This window comes from Pseudopipra pipra, chromosome 3 (assembly GCF_036250125.1).
Source record: "Pseudopipra pipra isolate bDixPip1 chromosome 3, bDixPip1.hap1, whole genome shotgun sequence".
NCBI classification, from domain to species: domain Eukaryota; kingdom Metazoa; phylum Chordata; class Aves; order Passeriformes; family Pipridae; genus Pseudopipra; species Pseudopipra pipra.
This window is the reverse complement of record NC_087551.1, coordinates 104,120,660-104,143,090: the sequence shown is the minus strand read 5'-3', so window position 1 is coordinate 104,143,090 and position 22,431 is coordinate 104,120,660. Positions and strand designations below refer to the sequence as shown.

Below are 22,431 nucleotides of genomic sequence, written 5' to 3'. Positions count from 1 at the left end.
GGAAATAGCATATAGATTTGGTTGTAGTTGTGTGGGATTTCGTGAATCCTTAAGGAAATATTTTGTTAGAAGTATGTTTTGCCTCTTAGGGTATCCAGAGCTGAAGGAAAACTGTATCCAGGAGCATTTTTGTAGCCTTGATGAAGTTTACTTACAGATGTTGAATTATTTCATCTGTATGGACTTAGTCTGATACTTGCTGTGTTGCTGCTTAGTCTGTTGTTACTCAAGAGATTCGTAAATTCTGATTCAGTGTCCTGAAATGAACGATGTGCTCCTCCAAGATCTCTCCATGTGTGTATTTCTTGTATCTCCTTTTCTTTTTATTTTAAATTTAAATATTTGGTTTGTAATAATGCCCACCCACTAGTTTGCTCCCAGGGAGAAAGAGCTGTACTGAACTGTGTTTTGGTAACAGTCTTCCTTGGGTGGACCTGAGAGACAGGACAGTAGAAAACTGAAGCTTCTGAAGGTTTTTTCTGTACAGAGAATGATGTACAATTTTCCCTCCAAGTAGCTCTGCATTGCTAATCAGGGGCTTTTTCCTAAAAATGCCACACTTCCAGGTTTTATTTGCTGTATAACAACGTGATGCAGAAGTTCACATTCCTAAAGATTTGTTCATGTTAAGGGACTTTTCTTCCTTTATGTGGGTTGTTTTTACTCTTCCATGCCACAATGGATATCTCACCTTTATTCTTCTAGAGTAGGGTTGTTTTTTTTTTTTATAATTTAGGGCATGTCAAATTTTCAGGATGGAAGATAGTACAAATTTCTTCCCTAAAATAGAAAAAAAATATTTTTGGAGGAATTTTTTTGGGTATTCCTTGGTGTGTATTTTTGTTTACTTTGACATAATGTTTGGCAGGATGGAGTTTTCAAGATGAATCTTTCTCCTGATGGAGCTCTTTTGGCAGCTATTCATTTCTCAGGAAAACTGACAATCTGGTCTATTCCATCTCTCAGACAACAAGGAGAATGGGACCAAACTGATCAGGTAAGAAGGATGTACATGTTTAGAAACTTGAGATACATATATTAATCTTCTGGAGATGTGTTTTCATAGGGAGATGAGAGTAGTTCAGATAACTGTACCTTAGCTACATTCTAGCTTTCCAGTCAATTCCATGTTTTTCAGGAGCTCTATAACAATCTTTTATGTTTTAACCATCAACCATAAACTTGAAAAATTAAGAAAAAGAACCAATTATGTTGCAATGAATTTTTCATGAGCCCTTTTTGGTGCCAAGTAGGTAACACTGTTAGAAGAAGATTGAAGTGCTATTATAAAATAGAAGTGGAGGCTAACAGGTAACTTTATTTGAATGGTTGAAACCAAATTATGCTGGATGTCTTATGTGTTCTTCTATGCCTCCCTCAAAATTTATCTTACCTTCTGCCAGATAACACTCTAGCATAGTTTATTAATCAATTTGTATTAAGTAATTTGCTTTCTGTAGGAATTGTTTGCAAAACTAAGTAGAGAAAGTTATGTTAGGAATTGCTCAGACACGGGCAAACTTTTGTGTAACTAGTGTGAGTTTAAATACTGGGAATTGAAAATTAATTAGTTTTCACAGAAAATTCTAAATAACCAATACACTCTCTGAGTAAAGATTAAACTTTATTTTAATGAGGAAATGTAGTTTGAAAAGTGACAAAACCGAAATGATGCACACTAGTAGGTGAAGTATTCTGGTTTTCCTCCCATTAATTTCTTGACTAATAGATCATAGAATCACGCAGCATATGCTGAGTTGAAAGGGGCCCATAAGGATCATCGAGTTCAACCCTTAGTCTTGCACAGGACCATCCCGGACAGTCACTCCATGTACCTGAGACTATCATCCAAATGCTTCTTAAACTCTGTCAGGCTTGCTGCTGTGACCACTTCCCTGGGGAGCCTGTTCCAGCACGCAACCACCCTCTGGTGAAGAACCTTTTTCTAATATCCAACCTTAAACTCCCCTGACACAACTTCAGGCCATTCCCTCAAGTTCTGTCACTGGTCACCAGAGAGAAGAGATCAGTGTCTGCCTTCCCTCTTCCCCTCACGAGGAAGTTGCAGACTGCGATGTCTCCCCTCAGTCTCCTCCAGGCTGAACAGACCAAGTGACCTCAGCCACTCCTCATATGGCTTCTCCTTAAGGCTCTTCACCATCTCCATTGCCTTCCTTTGGATGCTCTCTAAGAGCTTAGTGTCTTGTCTTCTATTGTGGTACCCAAAACTACACAAAATATTCCAGGTGAGGCTACCCCAATGCAGAGCAGAGCGGGACAATCCCCTCCCTTGACCAACTCATGATGCTTTGCTTGATGCCCCCAGGACACGGTTGGCCCTCCTGGCTGCCAGGGCACAAAATTTTGCCCGTGCCAAGATTTTCCTTCTTGCAGAGGGTGGGATTTGAACATGCACCTGCAGAGCACAAGGGATTCCTCAAGCCACTGAAAGGCTTTTCACTTTGAGTACTGTGTGTTGTGTTCTAAACCTACAAGACATGAACCAACATCAGTTCCAAGTAGGGTAATGAAATGAGATCGAAATGTAATTTCAAGCTTATTTAGAAAAGTATTTTAGAAAAACATCAACATAAGGAAAAAAAACCTCTCAAAAAATTTCTGCTGTAGTACTGGGAAAAGTGTTGTGTGTGTATATATGCATATCCATCTGTCTCTGTTTTTAATGTACACTTCAGACAGATTTGCTCAAGGATACTCAGTGAGTTGTTGTATTTTTTAGCAATAAAGAATATGTATTCTGAAGGAGTATTTGGGACTTTAATTCAGTGAGGATGATATAAAGGATATTCAGTAACTGTTCTCAGAATTATTTTTGTAGGTGAAACTGGTGTGCAAATATAATGTATATTTTAATAATATGTGCGATTCCTATGTAATCGTCACCCAAACATATTTGTGAAATTAGTTCTAGAGGGGACTCATCTTTACTTTCAATTAGTATTCTCTTCTTTCTACTGAAAAATTAAGTCCAAAAACCACTTTCTGCTTGACCCAAGCCTACTTTGGTTGTCTAAACTGTATAATGTACCCATATTTCCACTGTGTTGCACTTAGGGGCAGGATTTCTGTCATCTCTATTGGTGTAGTTCCCATGTGTTCTCATGTTGTTTTAACTAAACAAAGTTAAAACGACAACACTGCAACATAATTCTAAACATTGCAGCACATCATTAAGTAATGCTGCTTCTCTTCTTGCAGTAGTCTTGAAAGGGGCTTTATAATTAAGAAAATAACCAGAGAAAATACTTGCCGTACTGTTCTGGACTGGTACACAGGACCACTACCCAGAGCAAACAGGAGGACTGTTTTGGAGATACTTTTGTATGCCTGCAGTCCTATGTATAGACAGGAAAAGCAAACACTTGGCTTTCGATTGCTGGAGAGCCCTTATTTCAGAAATCTTTAGGGTATTATTTTGGTTTAATGCTGACCAGGCTAGGTCTTGTGGCACTCTTGTTTTCTAATATGGTGTTTTAGGAATCCAGAAGTCTATTTTGGCTTGGTTTTTTTTTTTTTTTTTGGTTTTTTTTAATTGTCTGGAGAAATGTACAATGATGCTACAGGAACTGCATGTTTATGTTCAGGAAGAGTTTGAATTTATATGGAGCATTTTTATTGAAAAATGAGTGCGTCTGCAATAATGTAAATAAACAGATTCTGTATTAGAAAGACTTACTTGCATATAATCCTTTTTTTTCTCACATTTTTTTTTTTTTTAGCCAGGCTATGATGAGCTCAACCCAGACTGGAAACTCTCTAGTGAAAAAAGAAAGAAAATAAAAGGTATGCAGTACAGTTAGATCATTATTTTATACCATTGTGTAAATAAAAATAGTAATACAAATATACAAAGACCTGAAATGGCTTAGTTAAATCTCAGTCAGAATGGTCGCTAAAATTGTATGTATGATCTGAATTTGTGGTATGGCATAGCTAAATGAGTGTTACAATAGGGGTTTTTTAAGTTCTGTCTTAGGAATGCTTTTGTAGCCATAACTATGATGATGTTTCAGTTTGTACAGGATTTCATTTTTTCTTTCTGTGAATGTCTAATAAATCTTGGAAGGTAATGTAATTTAAAGATACTGGCTTAAAATTCTAAAATCAAAGGGCTTTGTTTCCTCTGACTGGATTTGCCTCATGTCAGTCTATTGTTTTCCAAAAATTCAGGCCACTGCGTGCCGCCATTTAGCAGCTGGTTATTGCATGGCTGTTCCAAGAGTGCAGAGATCAATAGCAATTCCATGATCCATTTGCTGCTGCTTGTATACATCTATATTATTAAAAGATCCCTGTTTCTTTGTACTATTTTTCTTGGTGATTCTGTCTTCGGGTTAATTCATCTGACCTTCTTGGGTAGGCTGCTGACTAAGCACAAGTAGAAAAGTGGGAAGCTGACCTGTTTCTCAGTGCTGCTTGGCGAAATATCGTTTTCATCTGAGAAGTGGGAAGTGACATGTAGTGAACAAATTGAGCCAACTCTCTGATGAATGTTTTGTCCCAACATCCAGTTACCACAATCAAGTTTTGCAGATGCCACAGTTTCCATCTTCTAGACTTTTTTGTTTGGTTTGTTAGTTTAATCTTCCTAACAACTTCATCTTGTAGGCTGTTTTAGGAACCTTGTTCATAGTTGTCACTTGTCCTCAAAAGCAGTGTAGCCTTTTCTGATTTTCATTAGTATTAGGTTTGTTGACAGGTCAAGGATGGCCTGATAGGTATTGAAGTAGGTCTTTATCAGATATCTAAAATTTGTCATATTTTGTACAAGTAAATCAGATTACTGTAAATTCTTTTTCTAAATAAATTATATATATTACATCTTTAAGTGATTTTTTTTCTTCTCAGCAGCTTTATTTAATACAGAACTGATTTAGTAAAATGTAGTTGATATAAAATACAAACTTAGTGAATCAAGGTTGTACATATAATAGTAAATGTCTGTTAAATTAGGCCATATCTCTTAGTAATGAAAGTCTTTTCTGTTCTTATCTAGAGTTTAAAGTGATCTTTCTTTCTATGGTGCATTCTTATTTGTTTTAGATAAAGAATCCTATTACCCATTGATAGATGTAAATTGGTGGGCAGATAATTCTGTCATCTTGGCTCGATGCTCTGGTGCATTGACTGTGTCATCAGTCAAGACGTTAAGAAACTTACTGGGAAAGTCATGTGAATGGTTTGAGAGTTCTCCTCAGGTCACTTCAGCTCATGATGGAGGATTTCTCAGTCTGGAGGTGAGGAATGTGCACAAGCAGATACCTTTTTGGAATGCAGTACAATAGTTTGTTTTTTTGCATGTAATTCTAAGAGGGGCTGTGGTTATAAAAAGAAGTTGTTATTAGTAATAGAACAAGTGGTTCTTTTTCCTTATCTCTATCGATAGGCATTGTAGGGAAATTCTGAACTTGCTGCAACTTAACTGTTGTAATAAAAACTTGATTGTCAAATAACTTCTGGAGAATAGAGGCAAAAATCTTAGAAGGTTGAGTTGCAATGAGAGAAATCTTGCAGCAGGAGGCAGTTTGTGTTGACAGTTTTTGCTGCTTTGTTCGTGCACTTGAAGAACACTGCAAACATTCCTCTTCCATTTTGAAAGACATGCCTCTTACAGAGGGAGTGTATTTAAGAGAAATTAAGACAGAGCCATTAAACGATACTTTTTTTGTTTATCTTTAGTAGGATTCCAGGAAGGAGCAGAATATAGTAAAGTTAATAAAATAAATTTTCTTCAAAACTAAGAAAATTACTCTTTTCTAAAGCTTACACTGAAATAGGTATTAAACATCTTAAAGAAAAATTTAAAATAATATTGGAATCAGAATATCTCAGTACATACCAAAGCTTGTGTGTATGTTTTTGGAAAGGTGTTTTATTCTAGAGATAATATACTGCCAGTGACTAGCATATTGCAGCCCAAATATGTAGTCTGAGATTACATGGAACAGCAGACCTTGCTTTGAATAGCTGGAAGTTGAAAACACTCCTGAGTGCTGCATTAAGCTATAGAACAGTGTCCAAAGATGTCTCCATAGTTCTGTCCTCTCTGGGGTGGTGCAGGGCATTTAGTGTAATAGCAGGTTATTATAAAGGCTTTGCTACTTCACTAGGTAAGGGATGGAGCCTCAGATCCAGGAGCCAGATGCAGTCAAGGTTTGTGGAGCATGTTAAGCAAACTGATATATAAAGGGTGTAAAGGAGAAGGGGAAGGAGGATGTTGGTTCTGACATTTGGAGTATTGGAAGTGGAGATGTATTCAGTCCTCACCAAACTAGTTCAGGTGTACTAGGTGAATGCTTCTCGTTCGTATTTTCTGTGCAGTGTGAGATAAAACTTGTTCCAAAAAGATTACGCTTGGAGAGCAGGCCTGGTGATGAAGATGAGGGAGAAGATGACTCTGACTCAGATGATGAAACTTCTGCTAAGGACAGATACTTCAGCTACCTGAAGCAAGGCCTGTACTTTGTGACAGAAATGGAACGATTTGCTCCTCCACGTAAACGACCACGTACTATTACAAAGAATTTCCGTCTTGTCAGTTTGAGATCCACGACTCCAGAGGAACTGTACCAGAGGAAAGTAAGTATAGCAGGAAAGGTCCTATCTCTCTTAATCAGCTTTATTTAGAAAGACCTTTTTACTTTTCGTTTATTTCCTGCTATATTAACAGACTATTTCTAAGAGTCTCTTAATTGACAGTATACTGTGTCACCTAATCAAAGGGATCATTGCTTAAAACTAGCATTATAATAATTGAAATTAGACGATGTTTGGAAGTCACTGAGAGATACTATGCATTATTGGCTTGGCCAGACTTGGAACTGTACTCCTGTCAGTGTTTACAAATAGTGAAAAACCTGGCAAATGTATTGAATGAAATCAGTTTAGCTTGTTACTGGCCCAGGAACAGGTTAACTTTCACTCTGATGTGAATGTTTTGCATTTTTTTTTAGGCATACATACAAGTTAGGGCTGTGACTCACACTTACTGAAGAGATACTTCTTCATTCTTATGGTTGTAGAAATGGGTTTGTCAAGGCCATTTCAGTTGTTCTCATGGTAAACCAGCCCACTCTACAGTTGTTAAAGTTTCCAGGGAGTGCTGATGTCATACTGATACCCAAATAATTTCGTCCTTCTTTTTGAGGGAAAATCTCTGATTTTCTAGCAGTGTCCATCAGATTTGAGTCTTACTTATCTGTATCCTGTACCAGTCTATTTCCTACCTGCTTAAGCATGCCCACAGTAATTATCCCTCTGCTTGTTTCAACATAGGGAATTAACTGATTGTTTAATATGGAAATCAGATGACTTTCATTTTCATGTGTTTGCTTTTTAGATCGATAATGAAGAATACGGGGAAGCTTTGTCTTTAGCTCAAACATATGGCCTTGATTCTGATCTTGTGTACCAAAGACAGTGGAGGAAGTCGGCTGTTAATGTTGCTTCCATTCAAGACTACTTGGTGGGTTTGTTGTTTATGACTTCTAGACTTTCTTATCAGAGTGACTGTGTTATCTTCACAGCAGTTGAATTCTCAATTGTGTTCTAATTTATGCAGTGTAAATTGGTGGCAGTTTGGAGAACTGTCCTGCAAATTCCACCTCCTATCATGTGAAAGAGAGCAATCTTGTTAATTTAACTGAAGGCCTAATCTGGAAACCTTGAAAGTCTGTCTTTTGGAATATCTTCTAACTTCCGTTCATAGCAGTATGCTTTCTCTAGTGTGATCTCTTCCCCCACATGCAACAGTAGATTGCTGCCTGGCAAATTATTATTTCCAATAATAATTGGAAATATAAAGCGTTTAAATAACTTCTAAATATTTTAGAGAATGATTTGGGAATGTGAAGTTGGTATCAGTAGCTGTATAGCAAAGTCTGATTAATAAAATTTACAGTGAACTCTGCTACCTGTAACTGGAGCTTTTCAGTAGAATCCAACATGGGGGTTTTTTGTCTTGGAAGGAAGACTTCTAACTCAGCAGACAAGTGGTGTCAAAGTCACACAACCTACTGATGCTACAGGAAAAAGAATTCCAAGAGAAAAAGAGATATATAATCTCCTTTTTGTTTTTTCAAGTCAGATATTAATTGAATGTCAGAATAAGATTTTTACAAGTAGTCATTTTTTGTGTGGTCTGTAATGTCTACTGGAGATCATTAGATAAGGGCAATGTATTTTGTAAGGCTGGTGTCTTTTCTGTCATAGAATTCTATTGGCATGATATTGAAAATATCTAGTGCTATTGTGGAATACACTTGGTTTATAAAAACTGCATTTTACCTCCAAACCATCACATTTTATTTATTGTAAGCAGGCGTGATGTTAATTAGGAAGTACAAATAATAACTTCTGTTTCAGTTGTTCTGAAAGTTCTGGTAAATAATTTGGTGTGTCTGTGCCCTTTTCTGTCACATGCACTCTGAGGGAATTATGTTTTTTGCGTTCTCATCTCTCCTATTGGCTTACATTGTCAGTCATCAGATGAACTTTACATTTTCTTAAGTGGAAGAAATAGATCAGAAGACTTTAACATCTCTGGTTTTGTTGCTTTGAAGTGAACTATATAACATTATGTCCTTATTCTTGTTCTTGGATAGAGCAAAATTAAGAAACGTGCATGGGTTCTTCATGAGTGCTTGGAAAGAGTTCCAGAGAATGTAGATGCTGCTAAGAAGCTGCTTCAGTATGGCTTGAAAGGCACAGACTTGGAGGCTCTTGTGGCCATAGGGAAAGGAGAAGATGGTGGCAGGTTTGAGAAGAGTATTTTTTTGTTTGTTTTCATTTTAAAGAATGGTGTATAAAGTAATTTCTAGTAATTTGCTAAATTTTTTTAATCAACCACTAGTGAAAATGCTAAGAAGCTTTTGCAGGACATAAAGAAAGGTAATGCTTTGAATCAGGCTATTCTAAAGATGTCCACAAGGTACCTATTCTTACTTTATCTTTGTATGTACATAAAATGTAATGTTAAATGTAAATGTGTGTATGTAAAATATAAAAAGGGAAATCTATTTATTTTGTACTGTGTTTTCTCTCTTCTCTGGTTGTCCTATAACTTCTTCATCCTAGACAACTTAATGATATCACTGTTTTTCTATGAGAATCTGTTTCTCTTGTTACTTCTGGAAGCTGCAACTAGCCCTATCAATGCTTTTTGTTGTATGTCTTAATTGTTGTAATGATCTGTAATGATCAAGCAGAAGCAAGACAGTGGAGACAATTCTCCACAATATTTTGTTCTTAGTGGTAGAAATAGAGGAGGCTGTTCTTTCTTTATGAAGTCATCTATTACCATTTTTTGCTGTAGATCTGCTGCCAATCCCACTGCTACCTATGGAATTTATAAACTTTTATCAAGTTTGGTTTTGATTTGATTTAGGGAGGGGGTGGAAACAAGAGGTGATGCCTTTTGTTGGCTTGTGATGAGTGCCTGCTTGTTTACAACACCAAAACTCAGTATTTTTCTTTAAAAGTGTAGATTCTTAGTCTAGTCATAAATGTAAAGCTTTGTTAGTATGTCTCTCCAAAATTAGTTCATCATATATTTTTGTTGGGTTTTTTTCTTTTCATCATCATCACCGGTTGGATTGTTGGTTTTGTGTTCCAGGTTTATCTTACCGGGGGAGGTGGACATTGAAGTTCCCTATGAAGACTTTTTGTCACCAGATGAAGAAATGGATACTAGAAAGGAAAAAGAGGCCAAGAAGCGTCAAGAACTGCTATTATCAGTAAACTTCTCAAAGTAAATGAAATGTTAGGCTATGTTTTATTCAGTTACAGGTTTATAATAACTGCACAGTTGCAAGAACGTAATTACTCTTATGCATGTTCTTCCTAATAGGAAAGTGGTTTAAATTTTAATGGGCATTATATTGTGTCAAAGTTCTTGGTTTACTTAATTTCTTAATATATTCTAGTGCACAAAGTAATTAAAGTGTGTAACCTGGGTCTTCATGTGCACATGATGTACAATATTAATTGCAAACATGAAAATTCCTGTTTTGAACACAGGCTAACACTGGAGCAGAAGGAACTCTGCCGTAGCAGACTCAAGCTGTTAACTTACCTTGATCGCCTTGAAACCTATGAGGTGAGTTCTCTTGAGTTCTCAATCTGTGGGTATTCCTATAACTTTTTCATCACATCACCGTATCTTTTTTGCTACATATTGCAGTATTAGTGTTTATAGTCTTCTTGAAATGCTATGGTTTGTCACTGGAAAAAAGTAAGACGTTTTCTGTTCAAGCTACTGTTTCTCCTGCTTTACTGTTTCAAATGGCTGGCTTCTAGTCTTGAGAGGTGTAGTTGGGAAGAAGCCCACTTTGAACATCCTGTGTCTGCAGGGAATTTGGTCATGCAACAACATGGGATGTGGAGTTCATGCAGAATTACTATGATTTCCTACTCAGTTGAATTGGCATATTTTATTCAGATTCTCTAACAAATCTTTTTCTTCCATGAGCTTACCAAAATGAAAGTTTTTGGATTGTCAAACAGTATTTTACTAAGTTTTTATATTTTAACTTTGCAGTTGGCACTGCACACCCTCACATAGGACTTTTACTACATCTCTTTGCAACTAATACTGTCTAAGCTCTAATTAAAATAAGGCAGAGTTGTCTTAGCTTATCAAGCAAAAATGCATCTGTTTTTTTCATACTGAAACAAAAACCAGCATGCTTTTCAGCATATGTCTCATACTTACTCATCCTAAGATAAAGAAATGTGTAGTCTTTTTGATGCTTTTGTAAATTGTGCATAAAAAGCAGTCTTACTCCTTTTTTTTTTTTTTTAGGAAATCCTTGGAGGGCCTCATGCAGCTGAGCAGCATTATGATGGAGAATTCTTCAAGAAGTTCAGAAATCAGAATATTGTACTTTCAGCAAGAACTTATGCTCGGGTATTAATATTATTAATATATTTTTATTATATTATGCTATTTATTGGTTGTTATATTATTAGTATAGTTCTATTAATTATTAATATATTTATTTTACTAGAATATAATGTTATTTTGGTATTGCTGTTTGCACTTAAGTATTTTCCCCCCTTGAACTTAGCTGAATTTCAGTGGTAATTTAAGAGGTGGAGGTGACTTTAAATAAACGAATGCTGTGATCCTGAGCTTATTTTCTTTGTTGCTAAAAAAAATTTAAAAATTAAATATTTGTTATATGACCTAAGTTTACATTTCTTGCTCATTTTTAGTCTAAATCAATCTTAGGCAAGTTACTGTTTTGTTCTTTAGGAAAGCAATGTCAGAGCCCTGGAAATCTTGTTCACTTTCCATGGATCAGCTTTACTTCCACACAGACAGGCAATTCTCTCCAATTTTCCAGAGACTACTTCGCCACATGAATATGCTGTGTTGTTACCTGAAGCTCGGTAAGGATGCATCAACCGATATTAACTAAAAGAAAGATGATTTTTAGGTTAAAAAGTAAATTAGTTTCCATATATGGCACTCAGCTATTGGTTATTACCTGAAATCAAGGGGAGCAGCTTTGTGTATATGGACTTGACCAGTCTTCATTTTCTGCTTTACTTTGTGCTATAGTTGTGGAATCTTTTTGATCTCTTCTGATTATTAACAGGAAGGTAGGGATTTTAAAGATTCTCTCCATTACATATGTAAACAGGAACATGGACTTTTCTGACCTGAAACTGCGTAGATTTTCACATATGTAATACAGGACTTTAATTGGTTTGTAATAACAGAAAGTGTTAGGAAATTAATAATACAAGTGTTTAGCTCCCTGGAAACAAATAATGTTTTTCTGGATTTGTTTTGAGAAATAATTTAACACTTAAGCAGTCAGTAACTTCAGAATCGTTAATTTTCTTGATACTGACTCTTACTCAACTTTTGAAGGTAGAATTATGAAAAGGTTTAAATCCAGATTTTCCTACTGTTTCATTTCAGCATAAAATGTTTACTGTAAATTTTATATACATTTTTCATAAGAGAGTCTTCCTTAAACATCATAATTATGTTCTGTATATTAATTAGAAGAATTTTTTACTTCTATAGTGTTTCTTTCAGACACTTCAATTGTGAAATTAGTTTTGAAACATACTGTTCAGTGCTCATAAAGAGTTGGCAAATTTCATTATTCAATATTTTATAATACGACTTTGAAGCCTTACTTCAGAGGGAAAATTTTTGAAGTAGCTAAAAGATTTTTTTTTTGGTAGTCTTTCAACATTATACTTAAGTTTTTCACTTCAAGGTCTTAACAGTCCAATTTGGTCAATTCTCTATGTAGAATAGGGTTTTTCATTTCATCAAGTTACTCCCCTGAGTTCTTTCCTAACATATAATACTTAACAGTTTTGTCTTTTCTAAAAAGAAAGAGCTGTCTTTATTTCATGATATCTGATGCTTCCCTTTTTATATGTTGGTATTATTAGGAACATGTGTAGTTAAGGCATGAAAACACTTGTTTTATCCCTTTCTTTAAAGTAACAGTTAGGACCATGAAGAGAAACTACTGCAGTGTTTATGAAATTGGTAAAATATATTCCACTTTTTATCTTTTGATAAGATTTATAATGTGAGACATAGGGAAGAACAGTCTTCTTAAATGTGTTTATGATATTTTGTTGGTCATAAGTAGGTTCCCCTTCTTTCTGAAAAGTTGTTTGTTCTTGTTTTTAAATTTTGTTTTTGTTGTATGCTTTGTTTACAAAACTGACTTATGTGCCAAGAGGCAAAATGACAGCTAAAATAAAACATTTCACTAGTGATTTAGTAGTAAAGATGTGAAGTTATGGGTTAAGAACTTAGTTTTGTCTGCTATTGAAAAATGGAAGTATATAGTTTGAATCTTTATTCCTGTAGCAGACAGAACTTTCCAGTGCTAGAGTCAAGTATATGCAGGTTCACACATTTTTTTTTTTTTCAAGATTGCAGAACAGACAATACTGTGTGTCTGAAGGGTTTATCTTTGGACAGCTACAAAATGAGAATAAGATCAACTCCTATCTACACAAATCCCAAATACTTGTAAAAATATAAAAATATACTGTATATGTGATCTAACCATTTTCAAAAACTGTTTCTCTCTTACAGAACTGCTCACATAATATTGCTAAATTCACTCCTATAACCATTATTTTATTAATGTAATAAAATTACATATGTACTGATGAAAATAGTTATTAATGAGAATAATATATTAATGAAACAGACTTATGTTGTACAAAGTAAAATTTTCTTACTGCCTTAAAAAGGTTTTTTTGGAATGGGATGGGTCTCTCTTCCCCTGCCAGTTCAGAGAGCTTCAGCTTCTGGCAGTTCTTGTTTCATGTGAAGTTCATGAGTCCATGTGAATCAAAGAGAATTGGAGTTCTTGGTCATTTTAAGTGCGTTACTGGCCTGTTAGTTCTAGCATTTGTTTTTTAAGGTGATTATTAGAGTGAATAGAATTACTAACATTTTGTAGATATGTCGTTATTGTTATGAAATCTGGTTTAGATGAGTGTGCTATGTAGTTTTCTTTGTATTAGAAGACAATATGTAGACATAATTTGCCATAAATTGATTCAACAAGGTTATGATACAACTTATTCATTCCTGCATAACATTAAAAAGTTGTAAGTACTGACTGCAGTTAATAAATTTCTAAATAAATGAAAAACATTACAAAAATAAAAACCCCAGTGTATAATTAGTAGAAAAAATTTTGGCAGCATTACCACTTACTTTCTCTTTAGCTTATGCAGCTTGTAATTACAGAGATCTCAGGATAAGGGGCCCATTTTTTTCTGTCAGGATAGGTAAATTACGTGGAAGGTGATTTTTTTTTTTTGTCTGATGGTTACTGATTTTGTAGTGCTAAGACGGTGTGCTGGGGAGTTAAAGTATCCTAAAATTGAGCAGAAATTTAGGAGGACATTTCATTTAGGGTTCATCAGGGTATGCATAATTTTTGATAATTCTAATACCAGGATAGTGCCCAATGCAGAGTCCTTGGCTGTCTGAGTTCTGCTTAGATGACAAAGCTGAGGGCAGTGCTGAACATGCCGACTCATACATCAAAAATTAGATGTAGGGTGCCAGTTTCTTTATGGTTGGTGGAGAATAATCATCAGTTAATGAAAGTCACAGGTAAGATGGCTGAGGGTTGAAGTGTTGGGCTGTAGTCCTTTTTCAGAGGTTTGATCCCTCTTCTTACTGACTCTGTAGTGAAGCTTAAGTTGCAACAGGAATCTGAAACACTAAGACATACTGGTGGCTCTAAATGCTTGCTGGCTTCAAATTGGTATTGTGACAGACAGACGTTACTAAGTAATATGTTTTTTCAGAATTGGAATTGTGACGTTTTCCTATTTCTTTTCATATTATTTCTCATCTGCTTTTATAGTGATGGCTCCTGAGTCTGGTGTCTCTAAGTCATTAGGATTCATAGTTCTTCTTAAAGATCCATCAGATGCGCAGACTACATCTGTTAAGACAACTGGAATGAAGGTGGTTGAAGTTTAGGTAGTCAAAGAGGATGGTAGCTCTTTTTAATCTTTATTTTAATACCTATAGCCAGCGTTCTTAATGTATAGTTAAGACTATTGCCTTGAGGTTTTTAAATGGGATCTAGGAAAATACTGTTTTACCAGCATTGTAATTACATAACCAGAGTATTTTTCCTTTTCTTTTAAATTTCTTATCCTTTTTACTACATTTAACTGCTATGTTGTAACATTACTGCTCACATTTTGAACTTACAGAAGTCTGGAACTTCAAATGTATGGTTCCCTCAACAACCATAAGTCTGCTATATTGCACATTATGCCATAGTAAAAGTCTTCCCCCTAAGATAGTAACTTTTTATATGTTGCTGTGTTTTTACTTCTTAACTTTCTCAAATACTGGTTTTCGGTTGTGACATTAAGTGAATTTTTATTGGGGAGTTGTGGATGAACTCCATTTGCCTGATGAACTGGAGTGGGAATGGAAATACCTCCTAAAAACTTAGTGAAGCTTTTAAAACCTGGAAATTTCCGTGCAGTTGACTTTCATCTATGAATGAATAAATACTACTAAGAGTTCATAAGCAGTTAGCTTTGCCTTTCCATAATGATATCTTCTCCTGAACTAGATTTTTAGTTACTGCCTGTGGCACTGCAGTTTCAATAAAACTTTTACAGTTTTGTCTTCTCTCTTCCTCATATATGCATGTAAATAGGTTTGATGACTGAATGTCTGCAGAACTAGTATATAGTCCACATTTTTTATATTAATTTTTTTTTCTTTTAAAGCAGCACTGCTTTTGTTTCTAGTGTAGTTCAGAAGTGTTCATGTTAAAAGAATTAATCCCATGGTCAGTTTTTTTTCTGTGTTTGTTTCAATTCATTTGTTTAGTGCTACAGTGAAAATAATGAAGGCTTAAGTTTTATATGCAAATCATTTTTCTCTGCACTAAGGAAAAGAAAAAACAATTCAGAGGTGGAGCGATCAATGTAGTTAATGTTATTTTCAGGATGTATTTGGTAAAAAAAAAACCCTTAGATCTTACCTTCTACTGTGAAGAAGAAAAAATAATTTTTGAGAGAAAGATTAAGTTTTGATGACACTTGTGTTCCTGTCTGGATTGACTTATGAGAGGAGCAGGAAAGGTTCTCGTCCATTTAAAAATTAAAGCAGTGGTTTGGAGGAAGAGAGACTCTCCTGCAAATGGCTTATGTCGGGATCTGGGAAAACAGCAGGAACAGCTCACTGCAGCCAGGAGGCTGCTGCAGACAGTGAGCTGTGAAAGTACATAGATGGTAGTCTTGGGGAGTTTTTGAAGAGGAGAATGAGAACTTGAAGCCATGAAGGAGCTGTGGAGAGCAACACAAACTGTCACGGAGGAAGGGGGAAAGTTTCACAGCAGCTGCTGTGCTGGAGCTGAGCTGTCATTCAGCTGAGAGAGCTGAGTGTGTTCAGCATGAAGAAGGTTTCAAGAAGGCCAGTAGCAACTTTCACATACCTTCCTGTAGCATGTGAGCTGAATTACGCCTGTGCTGTATATCCACAGAACATGAACAGGATTTTCTGTGTATTTCTGTCTTCTTAATGCCTGACTTGTCCTGACTTCATCTACCATATGTGTCTTTTGCCTGCACAGTCATGAGCTGGAGTTTGACTTGCCTTGCCCAGTCTTCTCATGAAAGTGTACTGCTGCCATTGTCTCATTTGCTTGTTGCCTTTTTACAGAGTTTAGAACAAAATTTCTCCCAGGAACGTTTATTATGCTTTATAAAGGTGCAGTTCTGAAGTAGTATTTTCATGATCTGGTGACAGATAGCTTTGATCTTACTTGGAGTTCAGCTGTGTCTTTAAAACAGCTCATTTTGATTTTATGAAAGCTGCTGCTTCGCAGTTTTAATTGTACACAAGTTAAAAACCCATAGTGAGCTTCTGAGCTGTGGTTGTGTATGTTAGTTGACTTTTCTGATATTTAGGTTATTGTTCTAGGTTGTTTAGGAGAAAAAAAACGAAGTTTCCCCTTCCCCAAATTCTGTTAAAGGTTAACCACATCATTAAAACATGGCTTGATTTATTTATGTGAAATCAGTTATAACTTTCTCCTCTGGTGGCAGAGTTGCTTCAAAAGACCTGTCATCGCAGTGTGCACAGCAGGAATTCTGAAGGGTAGTTAACTGTGGCAGCCAAAAGCAGCAGTGGGAAACCTTTTCCACTGCTTTATGCAGATCAGTTTTCCCCAAATGTGTGATGTTTTTGGCACTCTGTTTTAGGCAGCAGCTGTACTTCAGTCTTGATGAATTTGCCACATCCTGTTGATACACCTGGAAAATGAAGCACTTCTCTCTTTGCCCACCGCTTCTGTATCACATAGTATATTGAAGCATTGTAATCAGTTCTATAATTGTACTAACTAATTCATTGTTCAGGTACTATAGTGATAAAAAAAATGTTTTCATGCAATATGAACAATGCAATACATATTGCAACTGTTTGAGATGATACATATGGGATGCATTTCTTATATTTCATCCTCAGTTATGAAATAATTGTGACATAACAAAACTGTTTTAGAGCCATAAGAATTGCAGAGCAACAGAAAGTGGCATTGATTTCCTTATTGCTGTCTGAGAAGATACAGGCTTTGGACAAAGGAGTTACTAAATGAAATTAAAACAATGATATTTATTTTATTTATTTATTTAACAACTTTCAAATGCAGAATTAGTTGTTTATAACACAATTTTTCAGACAATGTGATGATTAAAAAAAAATAAAAGAAAAAGATTCATCTACTTCCTAAGTGCCCTACTCTTAAAAATGTCAATGCCTTTCACTAAAAAGATACTGCTTCATAAATGCATTGGGGCAAATTGCCTTGTGCATTCAATGTGCACAAGTTTACAAGGGAAAAGATCTGAAAAGAAAAAAAAAATAATTTTCAACTAGATCAGTCTTGGAGACAGGCCTGTTGTAAGAACTGCTTGAAGAAAAAAAAAACCACACAGTTGCTATTGGTAATGGAGAGAATTGGAATCTGACCTTAAAACTGAATGAGACCTTCCTCTTTTGAAAGCCTGTCCTTGGACAGAAAAATAATCTACGGGTTTCAATAAATGCAGTTGGTAAGATACAGAAACTATAATAGCATGGACCTCTTTTGATGAAGAAAAGAATGGAAAGAATTGCTAAGCCAATGTAAACAATAGAGTGAAAAGAGCAATACAGGAAAAGTCAGCTCCTTTTGAAGAAATAGAGTTGAAAACCTCCATAATCAGTCAATTTACTGGGCTCCAATCATATTTATACTACTGTCGAAAAGAAAAGGGAAAAGGATAAAGGGTGGGGGAGAAGCAGTGGCTCAGGAAAAAAATAAAAAAAAAAAGCCCCGAAAGCATCCTTATGTTTGTGTGCAGTTATGGTATGGCACAGCTGAGAGCTTCCTTCTGTTGGAAAAGAAAGCCACCTGTTTCAGTGACTACAATGATCTGACCCCGTGTCTGGAATCTTGAGTGAGTGCCGGCTGCATAGTAATGCAGACTTAACCTGCACATATCTCTGACCTCTGTGGGATTTCAGTGACTAAAACAAACCTGCAAGGCTGTGTAGCATAAGGACAGAATGAATTCTGGATGCAGTAGTAGTGTACATTGGATATATGACAAGCTACCTGTGCATGCTGAATTCACCATTTCAGCCCAGTTAGAACAATGTTGTGTGCACAGGGCATGAGAGGAGGTTCTGATTTGCCCCTGTTGAGCTGGATTTGCTGTACAGTTGTTGTAAACAAAAATGTGGTAGAAAAATGAGAGGTCTGCCTATTTTCAGATATGTGTTCATGTCTGTATGTCTTTATTCTCTGTCTTATCTGCATGTATGTTTTTGAGTTTGCAGACTGCAATAGTGTTTTGATGCCCAAAATCCTTCTTAACTGACTTACTTCTGTTTTGACAGCTACTTTTCCAGTTTTGTTGCTCTGTTTCTGCATGAGTCACTGAAATTACTGATAATAGAAATTTGAAGAAAAAAGTAATCTCTGCTGAAACAGAAATATTAGTTAAGAACAAACCTGTGATAAATGTTGAGATAAATACAGTGTTTTAATCTTTACTTTTATAAAGGACTTGGGTACAGGGATCTGTCATCCTTGCTTGTGTTGAGACTGGTTTATTCCAGTCCTTGTATTTGATTTCAAATACAAAGAGTTTTTCTTAACTTTTTAGAATGAGGAGAGAAAGTAAGGACAATTGGATGCAGTTGTGGGGGGAAAGAGAGAGTTACATATTTCTTTAGTGTTGTTGAGAAGGTGAATGAAATTAGGAGTCAGCTCTGAGTCCTGTGGGTTCTGCTGGGGTTTTTTGTATATGTGATCTTAGCTCAGTAAGAAACTTGCCTGTTTAGACTGTCTTTCCATAATTGCTGGTTTCTACTAGGATGAAAAATTTTGTAGGCTTTTTTTTTTGTGTGTGGTGTTTTCTTTAAGCATTTAGAGGAGGCAGTTTCTGAGTGCACCTTGACTCTTGGTGAGAGTTTAAAAATATAAAATTCCTCTCTGAACTTATTCCAGTGGTGAACCCAAATACTTTCAAAATGGCAAATGGAGCCAAAGCAGAAAATACTTTAAAAAGTGTTTTCCGTGGCTTATCTATAGACCTGACTTAAAATATTTTGAATCTTAACTTTTTCTGCTGTGAGAAGGGAAAAAAGATACACAGACATTTTCCAGTCAAGATTGCACTGCATAACGATTCTTTGCCATGAAATGAAAAATCTTTTCCTCTTTAGTATTTTGCAGTCAGGTCTGTTAAAAAGCTTTTATGAAAACCGTTTGAAGTATGCTTTTAGCACTTTTGGGTTTGATGTGCCTGGATGACTGTAGGTTTCATTCCTGCAAAACCTTGTGCTGAAGCATGAGATTGGTCTTAGTAGATTTGGCCGGAAGGCAAATGGCCAACGACAGTTGTCAGTGAAAAAAAAAATGATGCAGGTAAGCACATTGCAACATTTACCTGAAGTTTCTCAAGTGAGAAATAACACTACATCTATAATATATGGCTCAAATATCCTGTGTTAGATATTTTCTAGACATAGGAAACTTCCATGACACTTTTTATTCCAGGAATTCATTCTATTTTTGAGCCAAAGGACATGGTGGTTTGTCTTTTATGCCATGCAGCAAGTAGTTAACAGCTGAGCTGCATATTGTATAAAACTGATCTTCTGTTTATTGTAAACAAGGCCATGTCTCATCAGCTTACACTGTTATAGGAAGTAAGAACAGTGAAGTGCTATTTCCTATTTAAGTGAAATCATAAAACAGTATGCCTTGTCAACTTGATATCAGCCTTGACATATTGTTTCTTTCTTTTAGGATTTTTCAGTCTGTTCTGGCTTTTATGGAAGGGATGTTATACACTTCTTGCTGTTTGTCATTCACATTGCTTGTCTCTGTACTTTTCAGCTTTTTTTTCAATTGTACCATGTCGAGTAAGATAGAAAGAGGCAGAGTTACACATTGCTTCATCACTTGGTGGATTTTGGAAGTGCAGGGAAAAGGGGAAGCAAAACAGCTGTCACAGAGAGCAAAGCCTGGGAACTTAAATTATTCAATTAAAAAATTATTTTTTTAAGTGGTGAACTTGCAATTGATCATTTATGTTGGAAAAGACCCTGAAGATCAAGTCCAAATTTGAACCTAACACAGCCAAATTCACCTCTAAACCAGGTCCCTAAGTGCCACATCTGCAGGTCTTTTAATACCCCCCAGGGATGGAGACTCAACCAATATGTTGTCTTAATAAGACGTGAGTGAGAGGGACTGATAGAGAGGGACTGAATTTGTTTTATAGGTTCCCCAGTACTATTCAGGACGTTCTTAGTGGAGCTGTTGTTTATAAAAAAAAAAATGTTATTTTATTGTTTTACTATTAAAAAAATAATCTCAGACACAGTATGGGCCTGTAGGACTTGATTACTTCAAATAATTTCAACAAAGTACATTACTAATCTTGGAGACAGAATAATAGTTAAGGCATTAGTATGTGAGCTAATGTTGGGATAAAAAGCTATCTGTAATGTGAAATTAGAGTTGTTACCTGAAAATCTCCTCTTTTTATGTTATTTTTCATAGTAATTCTGCTACAATTTTGCAGACATTTGGAGCAGCTTCTGAAATGAAACCTTTGTCTGTCCTTTACTGTATAAAAACTCTTTTCTCTTTTGTTTTCCCCATTTAGAAAGTGTGTTAATATTTAAAAAAACATCCAGCCCCTCTGAAAAGAACAACAAAAACAAACAAAAAAAAACCCCAACCAACCAAAGTTACATGAAAAGGGGAGATTTCCTCAAACCATTTGTGTTTGATTAGTCTGTCCAAGACCTTTGTGCCTGACCAGTCTGTCAGTGTCCCATATAGGGACTCTTCACTGAGTAGTTCTGCAGATCAGAGGGCAGTTTTACTGGCACGCTCAGGGTCACAGGCCAAAGGGAAAGACCCCTCCTGGGGCTCCACACCTTTACTCAAGTATGTTACCCACTGTCAGCAGCTGCCATCATCCTTGAAGGACTCACACTAACAGTTCATGGAATAACACTCTTTATTAATAAAATTGGGGCAGGTTAAGGTTTGAGGATTGCTGATGATAGTATCTGACTGCAAAAACATATTCAAAGCAGTATATGGGCAAGCTGTCCTCCCTAACAAAAGTTAGCTTGAGGTATTCATTCAGTGCATGTAGAGTATGGTTCTTGCCCAATAAGTGTCCCTATGGGGGAGAAGACAGGTTCAGCCCTAACTTCTCCCCATTCTTAACTTTTACGCTATTTCTTTATGTTTAAGTTGATCTTGAGTGACTGCAATCATACATTTTACTTGGTGAGGGATGGAGGTGCCTTGGCGTCGAGTAACAGTGTAGAATCTGAGATAACCTTAGGATGGGGATATGCATCAGTCCAAAGAAAGTGATTTTGCCAGGGCTGATTCAAAAGCAAGACATCTTCCTTTATCTCCCTTGGTTTTCAGCTGTGATGTGGCTTATCAGCAAATAAGGACTGCTGAGTTCCTTCCTCTGCAAGGATTTAAACAGTCTGGCCACAGTGCTCCGCTCCACCCTCCGCTTAGTTCCCTTAGCATGTACTGTGTATGGGAAATTGGGCATGCTGACCACATCCAGGGAGTAGCAAATACATTTCCCCCTATAATTTCTGTACTGTTATAACTACATCTATAACTTTCTACTTTTCTTGAGTTTTATCCCCAGTCTTTCCACAGACCTGCTCCCGCCTAAACAACCAACGAACCAATCCACCCTTTGAAATGTCTTCTTAAGCCTGTTGGGAAGTGAATGGGAAAAATTTACTAAGAAAAGAAATTGCAATTGGCAAATTTTGTCCTGCTTTCTTTTCTGTGAAATAGAACAGAGAAAAGGAGAGAGAGCATTATTGATTGAGAGTCATAAAGTGCTGCTTGTACTGTCTTGATTTTATATTTTGGAAGACAGCATTAATGACACTTTGGCTTTTTTGGTATTTGACATTTCAACTGATAAAGAGAACTTTTTCACTACACACTGAACTTTCCCTAATAACATCCTTATGTATGACATTTGAAATAAGGCCATATTAATTTAGTTTATGAACTCAGTTTTAAATATTAATATTTAAAATTATTGGTAAATTGTGTTATCTAAGATTTAAACAACTAACAGCCTCCCTAATCCCCCAAATTCATGGGCGGATGATGAATCTTTCAAAATTAAGATGAATCTTTCAATAAATAAGATGAATCTTTCAATAAATTTATGGCATATGTACCAGGAATAAAGTCACTTGAGGAAAGTGACTATTCCTGGTACATATGCCATAAATGTTAATTTGAAGTTTTCTTTATTAATTATTTTTCAGTGATCTTATTACATGGTGCCTAATTATTAAGAGAACTGTAG

The 22,431-nt window shown here is 35.9% G+C and overlaps 1 protein-coding gene across 2 annotated transcripts in view; it reads left to right on the top strand.

The window, feature by feature from the left end:
• Positions 1-22,431, top strand: part of NBAS (NBAS subunit of NRZ tethering complex) — a 169,190-nt gene that overhangs the window by 19,975 nt on the left and 126,784 nt on the right. For both annotated transcript variants that reach the window (XM_064650553.1, XM_064650552.1), the window contains exons 12-21: positions 869-997; positions 3,741-3,804; positions 5,065-5,258; positions 6,343-6,600; positions 7,361-7,486; positions 8,625-8,776; positions 9,635-9,769; positions 10,039-10,117; positions 10,823-10,927; positions 11,276-11,412. In XM_064650553.1, coding sequence (XP_064506623.1) covers positions 869-997; positions 3,741-3,804; positions 5,065-5,258; positions 6,343-6,600; positions 7,361-7,486; positions 8,625-8,776; positions 9,635-9,769; positions 10,039-10,117; positions 10,823-10,927; positions 11,276-11,412 — 1,379 coding nt within the window. The remainder of the gene's footprint in view (positions 1-868; positions 998-3,740; positions 3,805-5,064; positions 5,259-6,342; positions 6,601-7,360; positions 7,487-8,624; positions 8,777-9,634; positions 9,770-10,038; positions 10,118-10,822; positions 10,928-11,275; positions 11,413-22,431) is intronic.